Genomic DNA, 19,747 nt, shown 5'->3' on the forward strand with positions numbered 1-19,747 from the left:
TCACGTTCCCGGCTGCAACCAAGAATCGAATGCTATGGCCAATCAGCGCTCGTATCACAACCATGATTCCCCCAGTAACAACCAGGAATCGACCAATCAACGTCGGAGACCTGCAAGGCATACATGGCTGGAGAAGGTGATGACGTTCGTCAATTAACTTCTGAGAAACATTTGCAAAGTAAGTAAGTCTTTTGTCGATAAAAAATAAAGTGGCAAATATATATAGATGTTTTAAATGAATAATCTGTTGCTCAGACTAGCTAATAATTCAGGTAATTAATACAAAATATTATTAAAAAATAAGGTATGTTAGATCTCTATAGATTATCCTATTGATAACGTTCATCGATTAACTTCTGATCAACATTTGCAAAGTAAGTCAGTCTTTTGTCGATAAAAATAAAGGGGCAATTATATATATAGTTGTTTTGGTAACACTTTACAACAAGATTCATTAGTTAAACATTAGTACATGTATAACTAACATGAACTAACCATGAGCAATACATTTATTACCGTATTTAATAATCTTTGTTAACATTAGTTAATGAAAATACAGCTGTTCAGTGTTTGTTCATGATAGTTCACAGTGCCTTAACTAATGTTAACAAGATTTTAATAATGTGTTAGTAAATGTTGAAATTAACATTAACAAAGATTAATAAATGCTGTAAAATAAGTGCAGTTCATTATAAGTTAATATTTACTAATGTAGTTTACTGTTAACTAATTAACCTTATTGTAAACTGTTACTTTTGTTTTAAAAGAATAACCTGAAGCTCAGACTAGCTAATAATTCAGGCAATTAATACAAAATGTTATTACAAAATATTATATATTTTTTTATAGATTAGCTGACCAAGCAGAATATAAAGTATATACTGTTATAGTTTACTACAGCTTTACCAGCTGCAACATTAAAATGATTCTTACACAGTAATACATCACTAATTATAATCCAATAATATAGTGTACATTATGATTCTACTTTTAGTACTTTAAGTATGTTTTGATGCTAAACTTTGTTGTTTTAGCTAAGTAAAAATTTGAATGCATGACCTTTACATGTTATAGAGCAGAGGGTTTCAAAGTGGGGAAAATCTTTTCAGGGGAGGTTCAGTGAATGGAAGTGAAAAATCCGTCTTCAAAAGGAGATAACATAGAAAAAAAATTTACTTCAAAAGGAGATAGAATAGACTAAACTTTCCCTTATCCACTACCCATTACTTACTTGAAAAATCTTCTGTCTCAGGTGGGACAAAAGTTTAGTGGTATAATATGTATATAGTATTTAATGGTAAAAAAAATTTGAAACAATTTCCTCTTACTCTGGAATGATTCTGAAATGTTAGCTAACATTTTGAGCCTGTTGGAAATATACAGGCAAAGCATTATATAAAATCAACATCATCAAGGGTATCATAAATATAGTAATGTAATATAAATTACACAGCTGCATTAACTAATGTGTTACCAAATGTGTTTGTTTCTCTATAGTCTTTATATCTTCACATTTTAATTTTGATGGAACCGCGCTTCAGGAGACGGGCTGATGGCAGCCTGAATCTGGCCGATACATTGGAAGCGGCAAAGGTAAAGGAGGCCAACAAGGGAAAGCCGTACACGAGACCCCTGTCCCCGGAGATAGTGCTGAACAAGGCCAAGAAAAGCTTAATTCTGCACCACGGAGATCTAGCGAACCGAAAGCACCTGCTAGGTTTCTTTGAAATCCAGTTTGGTGTATTTCGTGGGCAAACATTCAGGTGGGTGGCTGAAAATGCTCTGGGGTATGCTGCTTACCTGGTGGCAGCTATGAAGAGGGACCCCACAGGAGGCAGCAAAGACTCCCAAGAACATGCCCACAACAAGGGGAGTTTTAGGGAGTATATTGAGCTATTTCCTTCTGGCAGAATTGCCATTGCCTTGAAGGAAGAGCAATATGCTGAGAAAGCTCCCCAGCACGCTGCCGCCACCCAGCTCACTCCTCCCACCCAGTACGCTGCCGCCACCCAGCTCACTCCTCGCACCCAGCTCACTCCCATGACCCAGCACACCGCCACCACCCATACTTCCACCGCCTCTCTCCGCTCCCTCTTGGTTACCAGGTTGCCTAACCAGAAAAGTCTGACTAAGACTGTAGAAAGGCTGGTTTCCCCGCACAAAGCTACACCTTGTAAGCAAAGATTTATTTGTATAACACTTTTTTGGTTTGTTAAGGATTTATTGCTGTTCAGTAGTCATGTTTATCTCTTTGTCCTGTGTTTTGTTTTATAGCTTTGGCCCAAGCACGTGCGAAGCCCTCAGCCACCCTCACCCGACCGGCCGCTTCCATTGAGGGAGCCACAGGGCCCTCAGCCACCCTCACCCGACCGGCCGCTTCCATTGAGGGAGCCACAGGGCCCTCAGCCACCCTCACCCGACCGGCCGCTTCCATTGAGGGAGCCACAGGGCCCTCAGCCACCCTCACCCGACCTGCCGCTTCCATTGAGGGAGCCACAGGGCCCTCAGCCACCCTCGCCCTCCCCACTGAGATAGATGACAGCACACTGCTGGCAGAGGCAACTGTGTTTGAGGAGGCATATGTGGCATGTATGTTTATACTTAATTTAAACATACAACAAAATATTTTCCTTTCTAGAAATAATAAAGTGAAGCAATGTGAATTTATATATGTTTATTTATGTGTTTATTTCTGTTTTTGTTTTGTTTTTTCCAGCACAACGAGTCTGTCTTCCAGCTGGATGGATACACACCCTGCCTGAAGTGGATCAGAGGTGGATATCCAAAGCCCTGTTCAGGTGGACAGCACAGGGGCATCCTGAGCTGATCTTTAGCAGGGTGGACAAACTTTGGTGGTATCCTCCACAGGTGCCACTGAAGACCAGTAATTCTCCTTCCTTGGAGAATTACTTTGGCCATCCCTTGCTGCTCTGGATGCCACGAAAACTGTGGCAAGTGAAGCTGACCTGTCCCCATCCAGACTGTCAGAAAGACCTTCTGACCTCAGCTGGCTTGCATCAAAAGATCAGGCAGGTGGTTGCCTTGGGTAAGATGTACTTTGTGGCATCTGAGTACCTGGCCTGCCGAAGATGTAAGAGGAAGGTCATCAGCTGGAGCCATGGTATCGTCTCCCAACTCGACATTGGCCACAGGGTGCAGTTCCCTTGTATTCTTACATCAAAACTTGCATGTGACCTGGAGGTAGTAAGTTTGATGCGTCAACGAGGGCTGGGAAACAGCAGCAGCCAGATCCAGCGCAAGCTGCAGGAACGTCATGCTGAGGTCTGGTTGCAAAAGACAGTCCAGTATCTGACAGATTGCATGGGGATTGCCAGTGCTGTCACGTCGAGCCTGATCCTGCCTGTGACATTTGAACCTGCTCCTTCAATGCCTTCTATCCCTAAGCACCGGTGGCTGATGCAGGTGTATGCCCAGGATGTCCTGCAAAGGCTGGATGAGATCAAGGCCTCTATCACATCACAATATGGTCGGATCTTAAAAATGGATTCTACAAAAAAAGTGGCCAGAAAACTAGCCGGACGCAGCTATGGCACAGCTACCTGGGCAACCAATGTTGGAAATGAGTATGGACAGGTGATCATGTCCGTACTCACAGCCAGTGAAGGTTTTGGTCTCGGACCAATGATTGAAGGCCTCATCAAGCGATACAGAGTGGCTGGGGTGGCTCCTCCCGAGGTACTGTATGTCGACCGAGACTGCTGTGGCAACACTCTTCTGAGGAGGATGTTTGAAGAGTGGGAGCAAATGACCATCCGGTTAGATGTATGGCACTTTATGCGGAGGTTTTCTGTGGGTTGCACCACCGACTCTCATCAGTTGTATGCCACATTTATGAGTCGCCTCAGCCACTGTATTTTCATGTGGGACCAGGGGGACTTGACGGCCCTGAAGAAGGCGAAGCGTGCAGAGCTAGAAGCTGACCGGAAACCATCATCCGAGGCTGATGTGCTGCGCTGTATCAGCCGTAGCGAGCTAGCCCTACATTGCAGGAGGACCACCCGTGGTACCAAGGAGACCTTGGCGATGATTGAGAGCCATATTCAGGCCTTTGATGGAGATGCTGGTCGTGACACTCTTGGAGTCCCACTAATAAACTCAGCCCGGATGAGGGAGATCTTAAAGTCCCAGCGGAAGCATGTGGCCTGCATCCAGGATCCTCTAGGTGTGCAGCTCTACATGCAGACAGGCACTGTAGTGAAGGGAGGGCACCGGCTGCCAACCTACCGCTGTGCCAGAGGTTCCACTTCGCTTGAGTCTTTTCACCTGCACCTTAACAGATTCATCTCAGGTAAATAAGCAACTTAACTGAATTATTAAAATAAGATTTGATTTAATTATATATTGAAATAATAATGAGAATTGTAAGAACAGCTATTTGTGTATTTATATGAAATTTTGGTGGTCTTTTTTTTTTCTTTTTTGAATTTACAGGTACACTGGCTAGTGACACCTTCTTCCAGGCGTATCTTTTGGATGGACTTGCAAGGTGGAATGAGGACCGGGCTGTGGCAGCAACAACTGATGAGCAGCAGCCACATTCCTACAATCATCTTCTGCGTCATGCTGTCAATACTCTTGCAGAGAAGGTTATGGGCATGAAAATCACCCCTTATGTTGGGCCAAGAAAGTACACTGGTAGATAACTATTTGTTGTTTTTGTTTCATTCAAGTGTACACATACCATTTAACCACTGAGTTATAATATAATATCTTGGTATATTATTTAATTGTCAATGTTTTAATATTTTAAAGGTGAGCTTATTGGAGTGGAATACCTTTACCAGCAAACTGGTAACGTTCTGCAGGACTACAAGTTGGCCATTGAAGAGTTAGAGACCACTGAGGTTGTTATAGAGGAGGGTGAAGATTATGCTGAATTTGAGGAGTTTCAGGACATCACTGTCCCCACCGTTGACACAGAACGGACACCTGCTGCCTCTTCACAAGCATTAGTGTCTGCAGCATCATCTCCAACCCCTCCAGCAACCAGCCCCATGTCATCACTGTCTGTGGTCCCTCCATCACCAGTGACATCTCCTGTCAATCTCCAATCAAAGCCATCACTCTCTCCTGTGGCACATAGCTGTGAGTTTTACCAAATTATTCAGGTAGGTTTCCGTATTTGTTGTCAAACTAACTCTAAATGTACATTTGTCATATTGAAAGACACAAATACAAATTTAAACTAAATATTTATCCTTTTCATGTAGTCCCAGTGGATCAGTTATCTGCAGAAACTGATCTTCCAACACCTGAAGAGAATATTTCACATGATGTAAGGGCGCAGTTTCTTTTTTAAAGTACATTTACATATGTGTAAACAAAATCTGGGTTATGTTGGCTGTGCTTTCATGTAAATATTTATATTCATTGCCGCTATCAAAAGTTCCTAAATTATCTTTCATTTTAGGATTCTGTTGGTCCTGATAATATTGAGGGGTATGGAGCCGTGCAGGACTGGCAGAGTTTTTGGTTAGCCTCAGAGACCACCGTCTGGCCTTGACTGGAGAAGAGTGTGTCAAGATCATCACCCTATGGCAGGCACTGGGGGAGTATGACAAGAAAAAGACCATTTACTCATCACGTCATCAAACCACCCTAAAACAGGGACGATTCAGGGCCACTAAGAAGATTGTGGCACCAGGTGTGGAGAGCACTAAAAGGTATCTTAAATTTAGCAAACACAGGGTCTTGATTGCCTTTGTCTAAAAGGTTTTGTTTAAATATATATAACTGGCTGAAATATCATCTCCAGCTTTATTTGTTTAGTAAGGATTTCTAGTAAAATTAGTAAAACCTGAAGCCTTCATAGCTAGTTTATCTTCCTGCAGCTTGTTAAGTTCAAACCTAGCCTAGTTATAAAAAAAATTATTAGTTGTGATTTACATTTAATGCTGACTTTATGTTATGTTGCTAAGTAAGTTACGTTGCTATGGACACAGTTCCAACCGTACATCAGACTATTCTATTTAGCAGAAGCAACACAATCAATGCTTAATCAGTAAAGTCATTTTGGATCAATATTTTGTGTCAAATGATTTGTCTTACTGTCTGTTAGTAAGTAGCTGTGTAATAAGTGGAATAATATGCAGCTATGTAAAAAAACAAAAACAAAAAACTGACAGGCTGACTAACGACACCGTATAATGCAGTATAAAGCTGTAATAATGCCACAACACAGTAACCCAGTAAAGACCTAATTTATTGATCGACCTAGAAAACAAACAAGACAACATAACTATGCACAGATATTAAAAATTAACATCTAGACAACACAAAGCAAAACATACAGAATAGAAAAGGGAAAATAAAATAAAAATAACAGAGTAAGGATCACAAATCGTAAACAATCATACATTAATAATATGTATTCTTTTGTAACTTGCAGGTGTTTCGTTGGGGCTCATAGTCCTGCACAGTGGCCTGACTGCAACCGAGTGGTGGAGGCCATCTTCACAAGGCTCTGTGCTCTCTACCCGAATGCGGAGCGCTGTGATGGAGTGAGGGTGTCCCGCTTCACAATGGTAACACGTGTTTACAAGCACATTCGAGAGTGCATCCTCACCAATGCTAAGGTGATGAGCGAGACCACCATCCAGCTCCCTGAAGTGAACGCTGCAACAGTCACACAGTGGTGAGTAAATTAGCATTGTAAATTAGCATTGTAAGCCTAAACCTAAAGCATCTGTGGGCTACACAGAGGGTTCAAGTAACTGACACAGTTAACTTAATGTTAGTGACTGCTTTGACGGGTCTAGAAACAAATCAATTCAACAATTCAGCAATATGAAAGATACGATTTATTGCTCAGGAAATGGTCTTCAACAGACTGCAGGAATCCATAATCCATAATAGAATGGTTATCTCAATGAAGTAGCCATTTTACAAAAGCAATAATACACGAGACGAGGGTGTGATCAATTGCTATGTGATCTTAGCTGTGTCATGCTTCTGCATCATAGTCGTGATCAAATAGTAGTTGATCACACCATCTTTTGTATTATTGCTTAAATGTTTATTAATATTGGTTGTTTTATGTTTTCCCAGGTTCAGCAGGCGTTGCAAGTCTCAGGAACAGGAGATTTTAAAGCAGGGTATCCAAGCCCCAGACGCACCCATGGCAGGACCTGAGGAGCTTCCTGCGGCTATACAGAAAGGACCCACTCTCTATTCAGGCAGTCTGGCTGAGCCTCACCTTTTTATCCTGCCACCAAACACTGCTGGGGAGGCAAAACTCAAGGGGAGGTCGCAACCTCAGGCCATCTCCAAGGCTCCACCATCACATCAAGGACTTCCTGTCATAGCACGTCCTAATTGCACCAGCACTACCTTTCTCTCTCCCTTTCATTTTACCGTCTGTGCAGCTTCCTACAGTGATAGATGCAAGTGCGCAGTCCTCTACAGTGCCTGGTACCTCACAGGTGATGTTCTTCAACCTCCCATTACCTTCAGCTATGCCACCATCAGCTCAGACACAGACATCCAGTCAAGCTGTTCCTTACTCCACTCAGCAATACAGAAAGAGAAAACAGGAGAGGGAGCTCACTGGAACTGTCACAAGAAAATATGTGAGGAAGACAGACGTCATTCTTTGTAAAAAGTGTAAAAAAGAAAGACGGCCACCATCACATCTTCAGTACTTTGGTAACTGGTACTGCAAAGAGTCTGAGACTCAATCATATGGTGAATAGAGGGCTGTGCTGGAGGAACGAGGTTATAGGAAAAAAAAGCCAGGAAATGACAACCCTCCAGCTTCATAAAATTGCTCTTTCAGCACGTTTTTTTGTTTTTTTTTGGTTAATGTTTGCATTACAGAGCAATTTACAAGTGCACCGGCGGCGTCAAATGGACACGTTCCGCGAATTCCGATCACCGGTCGGAGCGGGGCGCGAACTCGGGTCGCTGTGCCTCTTATGGTTGCTTTACCACGACTAACCGCCGTCGGCCTTGCATTATAGAGCAATTTACAAGTCTCCAACAATGACTAAAATGTATAATAGGTTTCTAAAAAAAAAAAACTAAGCAAAAAAAAAAATGTGATATAATATAATATAAAATAATATAATATAATATAATATATGTATGTTTATTAGTGCTGTTCAATGATAACCGTGGTTACCGTGTACAAAATAAGAGTCTGTGTTTACGTAATATATGTGTTTGTTTTGTGTATAATTATTATGTATATATAAATATATACACATACATGTATATATTTAAAAAAAAATCTTATATATATATATATATTTATATATAATTTAAATATATAAAAATATAAATACATTTATATATTTATACATACATGCTTATATTTCTTAAATATATACATGTATGTGTGTGTATTTATATATACATAATAATTATACACAAAACAAACACATATATTACGTAAACACAGACTCTTATTTTGTACACGATAACCACGGTTATCATTGAACAGCCCTAATGTGTGTAATATATATATATATATATATATATATAATGGTAAGTTTACCTTGTTATTCATGTGTGAGTTTTTTATTTTTATTTTCTCAGGCTATGTCATGTCAAAATTGCACTGCAGATGTTTGTTTTGGTTTATTATTTATTCTTTTCTCAGGCTGTTTTGTCAAAGTTGCACTGCAGATGTTTGTTTTGGTTTATTATTTATTCTTTTCTCAGGCTGTTTTGTCAAAGTTGCACTGCAGATGTTTGTTTTGGTTTATTATTTATTCTTTTGTTAGGCTGTTATGTCAAAATTGCACTGCAGATGTTTGTTTTGGTTTATTATTTATTCTTTTCTCAGGCTGTTATGTCAAAATTGCACTGCAGATGTTTGTTTTGGTTTATTATTTATTCTTTTCTCAGGCTGTTATGTCAAAATTGCACTGCAACTGTTTGTTTTGGTTTATTATTTATTCTTTTCTCAGGCTGTTATGTCAAAATTGCACTGCAGATGTTTGTTTTGGTTTATTATTTATTCTTTTCTCAGGCTGTTATGTCAAAATTGCACTGCTGTTCTAAATTTTTTTTATTGACTAAAAATCTATGCAAATAAAAAAGGTTGTTAATCTTTGCCCTCACATTATTGTTTCTGTGTGCCTATTTGTATTCTCAAAATATTTGTAGCTGTGGACACAATATGTTTTTTTAAAAACATAAAAACATACAAACATAACTGTAAAACACAATAAAAACAGGGACAGTAAGAATAAGGCAGAAAATATAATTTATAGTTTCTATACTGTAAAAAAAAGAAAAAAAAAGGTATCAATTAGCATATATTCATATATTCTGTTATGAAAACGCACCAAGAAGATGGCTATTGTTATTGCCGTGTGTTTATTGTCTTCACATTTATTATGTCAAAACATTTCGGCTTTTTTTATCCAGTGATAGCTGGATGCCTTTGTCCACATAAGGTATTTCCTGGAGCGTCACAAATTAGTACTTTTACGAGTCCATTTTGGTCCGCTTTGGGCTTTTCTGCGAGAGAGCGCCCTCCGCCGTCCGGTATGAACGAAACATACACAACGTGAGAGTGTTTACGTTGGAGAGTGCCCAAATTAAAGTACGGGGGGGATTTACGTCTGATTAAAGTACGGGGGGCAATAACGATGACACACGCGTGCACCGGCGGCGTCAAAGGGACACGTTCCGCAAATTCCGATCACCGGTCGGAGCGGGGCGCGAACTCGGGTCGCTGTGCCTCTTATGGTTGCTTTACCACGACTAACCGGCGCCGGCCTTAGCTCAGTGGTTAGAGCATGGCACTAGCAATGCCAAAGGTCATGGGTTCAATCCCAGGGATTGCACACCCTCAGATACAAATGTATAGTATAATGCAATGTAAGTCGCTTTGGATAAAAGCGTCTGCCAAATGCATAAATGTGAAATGTGAGAGCTATAGCTCGGCTCCTCGGAAGCTCGCGACCTCGCTGAAGCGCCGTAACTGCCAGCACACAGCTTGCTGTAGAATCCTCTTCTGAGGCAGTTTAGTTTTTTTACGAAGAAGGTTAGTCTTCTGAACACAGGACACCAGTGAATGGCTCCGAAGCGAAAGACAGAGTGCGATTGCATCTGCTTCCTATTTATATACACCTGTCGGAGGCGGTGCGCATTATGCAAATATCGCACGCCAATTCCATTGGCTTGTTTTAGTTTACACGAAGCTGATAGGGCTCTCTAAGCGATATCCCAATTCGTCGGTCACTACTGACGTACGTCGAACGTGACCGACTGAAAGGGAACTGCTGCTACGTGGAAGTGGTTCTCTGCAATGCATGAGGCAATTGGGTCTAAACCCTCAATACAACCATCAGTTTTAATTGCCTCATGACCCAATTCTGCAATTCCTAATGGAGGAAGCAGAATATGCAAGGGGGTTTGAGAGGAGGGCAGAAGAGAGAGAGGAGAAGATGGTGAAGTTACTTGAGAAAATTGTTGAAAAAATGTAGTTTAATTTTATTTATTTGATCAAATATAATGTTCTTAATGCGTTTAAAACAAAGATTTCTATAGAAAATTGTTAAAAAAAAGCATGTAGTTTGGTGTTAAGTTCTTAATGACAGTTTAAAAAATAAATTGCAGTCACTTCATGATGTTCATAATTTTGCCATTTATGCAGCTTTCCTTCATGTGCCATCAGAATTACCTTGTATATAACTTCAGGAGCCATGCAGGTGTAACTTTTATTTATTATTACTTTTATTTTTTTAGATTAGCAAAGTCATTATTATGATTAAAAAAGTTGCTGATAATTTTGATACATTAGCGTTCCAGTTGAAAACTCACACTTTCAACATGCCAGAAAAGAGTATAGATTCTGTAGTACATTGTTGGTTTTCATTGGTTTTATTTGCTTCTTTTGAAATACAATTATTTTGATAGGGCTACCATTTTGGTCATGTTCCAGTGTAAACAACAACTGAATTTGAAATATGTTACACTAAGCATGGGTTGTCTGTTTCCTATTTCAACATTTCACTCACATTTACAAGCACAGTAGTTATGTTCATTGTGGTGTCCAGACAGTTCAGCCACCAGCCTTCCCCTGAGGTTTTCACCACTCCAGTGTCCCTCTGGTTCATCCACTGTCCCACCGTCATCGTTTGAATCCGGTGTTTCTTCAATCTGTTTTAGATCAGCATAAGGTGTAGTTCAAAGAATTAAAAAAAAAACGAACCTGCATTTGTCAACCCAGATTCTTTTTTTTTTTGTATTGAACACAGTGTTTTAGTAAAGTTAATTTCTTAACCATAATTGTATACTTAACCTCGACAGTGTCTCTATTGTCAATGCAGATATTGTGTAGAACACAACAACAAGCTATGACTTTGGGGGCAAAGGTGTGGTGGACCTCCAGGGCTTTAAAGAATATCGAGCGCCACCTGGACTTCATGACACCAAAGGCTCTCTCAATAATGCATCTTCCACGAGAAAATACTCGGTTGAACCTGTAGATTGTCGTAATTATTTGCAAAACTGGATAAAATGGTATTGCTATGTACTGTAACAAAAAGCCTACCGCTACAACTGCTAACCTTCGTTTTGCTGGATCATTCACAGGTTCTCGATATGGTGTTATGATGGTTACTGGCTGGCTGAGGCATGGGTACCCACCATCAGCTAAAATGTAATAGCCTTGTGGTGGGTATTTTTGCTGTGTGAAAAAGGGGCTATTTTTCAGCACACGCGAATCATGTACTGACCCTGGATATCCCACAAAAATATCCAAAAATCTCATTTTGTGGTCACACATGGCCTGGAGATTAATGGAGTGGAAGAGTTTCCTGTTGAGGTAACACACAACATCTTCACTTGGTGTTTTAATCCTGACCTACAAATTATGTAGAAAAAAAGGGGAAAAAACATTTCAGTTGTTCCATTGCTTATGTTTTCATCTGTGCAACTCAAAAGTACAATCACAGAAGGCTAGTACAGACACTTAAAAGTTTAGCAGCAACATGAGGGTTAGTACATTTGTTGTTTACTCTCCTGTCAAGTTTACAGAATTTGCTTTAATTAGAGGGAAGTGAGAATAATGGAAATCACTATATATGACTGTGCTGTCATTGTTACTTTTATTTCTTAATTAGAAGGTTGATCATTTTAGATGACATGCTGGACACCCACCTGACAACCATCAATGCTGCCAACAGCATTTTGGAAAACTGGAGAACCAGTCAGGGCAGCAAAACCTTGGCCAATGACTGGGAGATCCTCTGGCCGTGGAAAGGTGACTATTACGTCAAGCAGTCCTAAAATGGCCTAGTGTATTCAAATAATGATTTGAAAAACTGTTGACACCATAGACTCTAAATGGATAATTATGTGCACTTGATTTGATATGTTAAAAAATGTAATTGCCTTCGCTATCCTGTGCACAATCCTGTGTACTGTAGCCCGTGGGATGTGAAATGTGTTTGCCACTAGTCTGTATGATGTTGCGCTCGCTAACCAGTACACAAACACAGACACCTGGATCTCAAGTCTCCATCCTTGGTCAGAAGGACGGCGGAGAATTTGAATAAGGCTGAACAGTGATTGTCTCGACACCCTGAAATCTGCTTTCAAGTCACTGGTGCCATCAAACAACCTGTCTAACACAGGGACTCGTTCGTTCAGCTGCAAGTATCTATTTGTCCTAGTCTGGAAAAAAGAAATCACACCAAACCTGTTTAAACTTTGCTTGAGTTATGTATTGTAAATAAATTTTGTTTTTTTTTTAAATGACATTAAACTTGTTTTCCTGTCATTTTGTAACTAACACAATGGGTTCAGCAAGAGGACTGTAGTGGGTAGAGACACTAACATTTTGATAATTGATAATTTGAGTTGTTTGTAACACTTGTTTTATGTGTAATGTAACAGTTAAAAATGGAAATTAAGAATTTGGTTGAGGTAAATATATTCAGTATTATCTGGGACCTACTAGGTGTCAGTGAACATCAATATAATGGTACTTCATTTTCATCATACCGCTCGTTTTTTAATATACGACAGAACTTCACGCCGGTATCTTCGCTTCCTTACTCGTGCTGCCCTTCTCCTTACACAGCGCTTAATTAAGGTAAGAAGTACGTAAAATATTATAAATGGAAACATTTTTTGTAAGAACCAGAGCCAGCCAGAGTGTGCTTAAGGAACGTAAAAGTGCTCGCGTTGATATGTGGCGTGAAATCTTAACCAGCAAGACACAAATAGAAGTTTCAAAGAGGGCAATTTATTACATTTAAGCATAACGTAACAATCTTATCAACAATTAATAATCGGCTGAAATGTTGCAAAACAGAACAAATTAACCAAATATTTTTTTATAACATATTTTAACCCCCCCATACTAGTGTTGATGTTTTACACGTGTGTCTGTAGCCAGAAATAGAATCATCAGCATCCCAGGTGTAGTGAGCCAGTGCCCGAATTCGTGTACACGATGTACTGATTCCCGAGCTCGGGAGCTATTGAGCTGATTGAGACGCACCCATAGTATTGGTGGACTTGTGGAGCTTCCTTTTTGAATTATACTTCCAGTTGCATCCAGATAGACAATGTCCTCCTTGCACCTTTTTGGTGCATCATGACCCTCTGCAGGACTTTATTGTCTGAGCCCTTCTTTTCATTAATTAGCCTTTGGAGACTTAGAAGTTCATTTGAATGAGGTCTTTTTTTAGTTGTGTTTGGCTCCATGCAATGGTTTTCAGAGCCTCTTTTGTTGCTGCTTCATCTCTGCACCCAGACTGCATCACCTTCTCTGGGAGATTTTGCATAGAATCCAAACAGACACTTCTGGGTAGTTTGGTTTCCAGAGTTTCTTCAATGGATGTACGTGAATCTGCACGCATTGACTCCTCTTTAGTCCAGTAGTACTGTGGCACACATCTCCTCCTGTGAACTGCACAGCTGCCTTCAGGGTGACCTCATCTGTGACTTCCACAGTAACATTAATGGAGCAGTCCTCAAACCGGCAGTAGCCCAAACATTTAAATAGAGGTGTGTTTTTTATGGACTGCGGGGTTTTGACACTGTGGCGTGTGAAACCGATACTGCAGTATGGGTGAATTGACTTTCCTGTTTGTCCACTGTAATCCTTGAAAACATCTTCCTTTCTGACTCTTCCTCAGGTCTTGCCATTCTTTTTTGTCAATAAAAAAGAAACATGGCTCCTGTGGCAAACTACATCCAAAGAATGGGTCTTCTGCCTCACTGCGCTCTGTAGAAATGTTAGTTGATTCAGCCAAGTCAGATTCCTTGTCTTTTCCTGTAACACAAAAATAATTCCAATGATATATTTGGATTGAAATAGATATGCAGGCTTTTACTATTAAACTGATGAATTGTGTGTTTATATATATATATATATATATATATATTTTTTTTTTTTTTTTTTTTTTTTTTTTTTTTTTCTGTGATAATGAACCTGTATTCCTGAATGTTATATGTGTGATAGTATCACATTTCTCAAAGAGAGCAAATAATTTATTTTCTTGATTATTGTTTTTTTCTGCTCTGGATTTGGTGGCTGTTTTTAGCTCTTCGTCTCCATACATGGATAAAGCCCGGATCATTTTAAGCATGAATGTAAAATAAAGCTCAGATATTTCTCAAGATGAATGTACTCATCGTCGTCTCATTTGAAGTGATCCTTTGTGATCTCAACACTGCAGATAAATTGTGAGAGCTGACAAAGTCAAGATCAGGGGCAAAAGGTGATCATTGCACCATATAAAGATGTTTGCAGATTACACTTGTAATAGTTGTGGTGTTTCTGTGAAAACCCTAAAAGGTCATGTACAACATCAAGGGCTACACAGAAATGAGGCACATTACTTCTATGCAGGTTGCAAGTTACGCTTCAGAAATTACAACACATTTAAATGTCATGTTTACCGTCATCACCGGCAGTCTTCTTCAGCGTCACAGTGCGAGTCTCTGCAGGGACCCTTCACATGTGACGTTACCAACTGTCAGAAACCGTTGATTGATCTTTCAGATCTTTTGGATCACCTCAAATTTCACATTTCAAAAAGAGAGCAGGTGAATTGCCCCTTCAGAAACTGAGATCACTCATTTTCACTGAAATCATCTTTCACGTCCTGAAAGCACAAATACTCTACAGCTTTGCATGTCTCTTGTGCACACGGTCTTCCTTCAGTTTCTAGTGAGTCTCAGTTCTCTGTTGCTGAAAGCCACTCAGATGAAGGAGCAGATGATGATGGGGTGAGGAGGATATACCAGACCCTGCACAAATGAAGAGCTTACATATGAGAAATCTGTCCATGTTTTACATGAAGTTCAGGCGAAGCACCTGATCCCTTCCTCCACAGTACAGTTAATCGTAGAAGAGATTAATAAGCTCAGTGGAGTGTGCCAGCAGTACACAAAGAATCGACTACAAGTATCTCTTCAGACAAAAAGTAAACTCTCTGAGACAGAAATTGAAGATGTTTTGAAAACTCTAGATGACATGGAAAACAGAGAAAACAGTACTTTGAGGAAGATTTTCCCTATGTGCATCCAAAATGCATTTTTTGGGGGATTGATGAAAACAGAAAGGAGTGACATGCCCATAAAAGACAAAAGGCTGTGTGGAAAGAATGTTGTACATCTAGGAATGAGAGTACACCTCTCTGCTTCTGTCACACACAGTACCACCAAACACAGTGTGATCACCTTCATCTACGCCTCGACCTGAAGACAGTGAGCTGAGCATCAGTAGTCCATGCCACGTGCTCAGATACCAGCAGAAAACAACAGAGATTTAGCCATACATGTTTTTATAATTCATTTTATTCTTTACATATAATTTGATCATGTTTTTTATTAATTATGCATCATTAGCCTCTAAATGATCAACAGTTGTGATGTTTTTTTTGAGCGGTTGTAATCCTGATCCACGCTCACACACAAACACTAGACTGGATGCTGAAGCTGCACTCGCTGTTTTCGACAGGTCAGTCTGTTTACGGCGTTCGTGAATTGTAAGTACTGATTTAATGTTTATGTGTTTATCTCTTGCTCACAATGACGCTAAACTATGTCTAATGCATATCTTTATCCACAATATTCATAATCGTGTTATTGGGCGGCCCGATTCTCAACGGTGAGAAGGATCATTAAAGGATGTGCATTTATTTCATGTAGCCACAACACAAACAACACATTGCTCGTCACTATAGCAACAGCAGACTCTCCAAGCTGGCGTGATCGAGTGGAGGTGGGGCTAATTTGCATATTAATTGATCCGTGTATATTAAATGAGGCAAGGCTATAGAGTTACATTTAAGCTATTTTAAGGCATGAAGAATTTTTTCCACTTGAAATTCCTTTAAAATATATCATTTTGAAATAATTGACTACAAGGGGACTTTAACCATACATTGTTTTTATTAATTAATTAATATTACCCAGAGCTTTTTCTAATTACAATGTAACTACTTCACCTTAAAATAAATATTATATATAATATATTATCGGCCGACTAGCCTCTTCAGCTAGTTAGCACAGTAATGCAAGTAATTACTCACTTAAAACTTTCATTTGGAATAATTAACTAGGTTTCATTTACATCCATTTTGTTGGCAATTTTATTTATTGTATTTTCCATTGCTGCTGACACAGTAAGCACTTTCACACTTAGCAGAGACAGACTGACTTTAAATAGCAACACAAAGGAGGATTTATAGAGTGTAAACTCAATACTAACTTACACACTCTTCTTAAATCTCTGTCATGTGAGCTCATAATTCATAGACATTGGTAGAGCGCTAATGTGTTTTATTGTATGTTTTAACAAAGGCTACACTAGTGTTTTATTCAGTTATGTATCTTTATTCTTCTGAAAACAGGCCATTGCTTCTGTATTCATTTTAACATTCAGCCCAAGCAAAGGCTGGATATCTAGTCTTTATTCGTTTATTATCAAACACTGTGTTTCATATGCTGCATATCATATACCCAACACTTGATTAGTTAACTACTCCACCATGCAGTACTTTTCTTTCCTTTGCTTTTTAAAAAAAAAAAAAAATTCTCTCAGATTTGTTTTGCCTTCATTGCTGCTTAACAAGTTATCCCGCAACTGACCCTTCGCCGGAAGTTTGATTGACAAGCGATCTAACCAATCAGAGCGCAGAATCCGCCATTTTGTCTGACAAAGCAGTCAGGAGTTGATAACCTCAGTGGAGTTAAAACTTGAAAAATTATGCATATTGACGTCTTTCCGTGTTTGAAACAACATGTTCATTCATGTTTATTTGACGCTATAAATGAACTAGTAGGAAGAGATGATATTGAGCCTCTTGAGCTGAGGCATTACAGCAATCTGTCACGATCATGGTCACGACACATTAAAGAGCCACAAAACGGTTTTTATTGTTTGAATTTCTTAAAACACGACACAGTTTGAAAGCTGGGACTTTGTTTAATATCATAAGTAACCTGCTTTGTCTTGTCTGTCGACGTGTTGTCTGTATCCTCTTTGCTCCGCGATGTATTTTTCACTGCTTGTGGAGTGACGGCGCCACGGCTTGTCGGACAAAGCAACAGTAACTAAGGGGGGTGGGTCTTTGCGAAGGGTCAATTGCATCTGCAAATTTGTACCTGACGAAGAATTGAGCAATATCTCATGTAGATTTTCTTCCTATGCATTCTGTAATGTCCACTAGGAGTTGCGCTCGACAAATGTTTTCCTTTATTGGTTTTTCCCTGAAGAGAGATGCTGTTTTTGAAAAGGAAAGTAAGTGTGATGCACATTCATTGCGTTTTACCATGAAATGAGAGTTTGTGTCTTTATTAAAGGGATAGTTCACCCAAAAATGAAAATTTGATGTTTATCTTCATACCCCCAGGGCATCCATGATGTAGGTGACTTTGTTTCTTCAGTAGAACACAAATGATGATTTTTAACTCCGACCATTGCCGTCTGTCAGTCGTATAAAGGCGGGCGTACACGGTACGAATTCTGATGGTCGGAAGATCGTATGTGCACACACTCGTCATGACTGAGTTTATCTGAAAATCGCACGGATGAGGTGATATACGACATGATTTTTAGACCTGCCGATTTCTGAAGCGAGAGAGAGAGAGCGCATTCGAGCGGAGCGTGAGCTCATATCAGATATATATAAAGATATAAATACCCTTTGTGACATGCTGGATAGAAAAAAAGGGACATGTGAAATAATTACTTTCTCATCAACTAGTTGTTCAAGCCATTAGTTGACTATTGATTAGTTGATTACATTCAATTTCTTAAATACTGGAGAGAATAAACTATTTTAATAAGCATTTATAGCACTCAAGCGCACGCATACAACTTGCCATTAAGAATCGGCAAAAGAAATGATTATAAATTTGACCAAAAAAAACAGCAAGGAGACATTTTAATTTTAGTTAGTTTTTTAATAATCGAATGGTTTCTAAATCAGTTTCCGCTGCAAAGATGAAGTGACATTGCTGACTCTCATCATCTCCGCAGTGGATGTGCAGAATGCACTTTTCATTCGGATTACATAATCAGAGAGTAGCCCAATTCTTTTCGTTTTGAATTATTTTGTTTAAAAGAAGACATTTCAAGCTTTCTATAGATATTTTTCTTGTGTCTGTGAGGCAAAGAGTCTATAGTTTCAGTTCATTTGAGTTTCAGTTCATTTAGTCTATAAGACGCGCTGCAGATCAAGTGCAAGTGATCGCACCAGCGCATCCATGAATAGGCTATATTTGCTTCTTATTTATTAAATCCAGTCAATTGGTTGATGAAACATTGATTAAAATTAAGATACAATTTTTACAAAATGAAATTCACGTTAAAGAAAGGCTTTCTACAAAACAAAACATATGAAGTGATCAAAATCATATCTGACCCACTCCATGTCTCCAGATGTGGCTATTGCGCATCTTATGATGTATTGTTCACTTGTCTTAATAAAATAGATTAAATTAAAAAATAAATAACATTATAATAGGCATATTTAAACATAAATATAAAACTAAATATGTTTTCTTTAATGGCTACCAACACATACAGTACAGTAGTTCAGAGAAATTTCATGTCGATCAAGGGCGGATCATGAGTCGAGTCGTATCAAGCATAATTTATATTATAATATACACACTGCTTGACACATCATACAGTTGTTCAGCGAGTTTATCCTCCTTTTCAAATTCGCCGTGGCGCTGTCATCTTCATCTCTATCTTTCTTCTTCTTCTGTGGTTTTTCTTAGCTCCTGATTGGTCAACTTCAAATAGATCGAAAAATCGGCTCGTTCAACCGCACACGTCACAAATTCAAACCAATAGCTCCCTAACTTGTTTGACATGTTTAAAAATAATCGTGAGGTCGGGAAGTGCTCGTAAGGCACTCTGCTCGGCTCGTAATTCCTCGTACACAATACGAGCCGCGACCATGCGAGCATACACGATTTCCACACGATTGAAAAAAATCGCATGCAAATTCGTACGACAGCAAAAATCGCACCGTGTACGCCCGCCTTAATGCATGTTAGTGGGAACTCCATCTATAAGAGTCGAAAAACCTTGCATAGACAAATCCAAATGAAACCCTGTGGCTCGTGACGACACATTGATGTCCTAAAACATGAAACGATCGGTTTGTAAAAGAAACCGAACAGTATTTATGTCATTTTATACCTCTTAATACAGCACTCCTTTAGTGAGGTCTGATTGCGCTCTGACAATGGCAGTGATGTCCTCACACTCATTAAGCTCATTAAGGTTTCTTGCACA

The 19,747-nt window shown here is 39.3% G+C and overlaps 2 protein-coding genes across 2 annotated transcripts in view; both read right to left on the reverse strand.

Moving 5' to 3' along the window:
- The window catches only part of LOC137005697 (gastrula zinc finger protein XlCGF57.1-like), a 661,382-nt gene that overhangs the window by 98,968 nt on the left and 542,667 nt on the right, over positions 1 to 19,747 (reverse strand). The gene's annotated exons all lie outside the window — the stretch shown is intronic.
- On the reverse strand, positions 10,984 to 14,895 carry LOC137014247 (putative nuclease HARBI1). Its single transcript, XM_067378456.1, has 6 exons — positions 14,890 to 14,895; positions 12,370 to 12,651; positions 12,136 to 12,270; positions 11,544 to 11,839; positions 11,276 to 11,456; positions 10,984 to 11,133 (listed from the first exon to the last, which is right to left on the reverse strand). The coding sequence occupies exons 1-6, from the start codon at positions 14,893 to 14,895 to the stop codon at positions 10,984 to 10,986; spliced, it is 1,050 nt and encodes a 349-aa protein (XP_067234557.1).

This window comes from Chanodichthys erythropterus, chromosome 3 (genome assembly GCF_024489055.1).
Source record: "Chanodichthys erythropterus isolate Z2021 chromosome 3, ASM2448905v1, whole genome shotgun sequence".
In the NCBI taxonomy this organism is placed as follows: Eukaryota; Metazoa; Chordata; class Actinopteri; order Cypriniformes; family Xenocyprididae; genus Chanodichthys; species Chanodichthys erythropterus.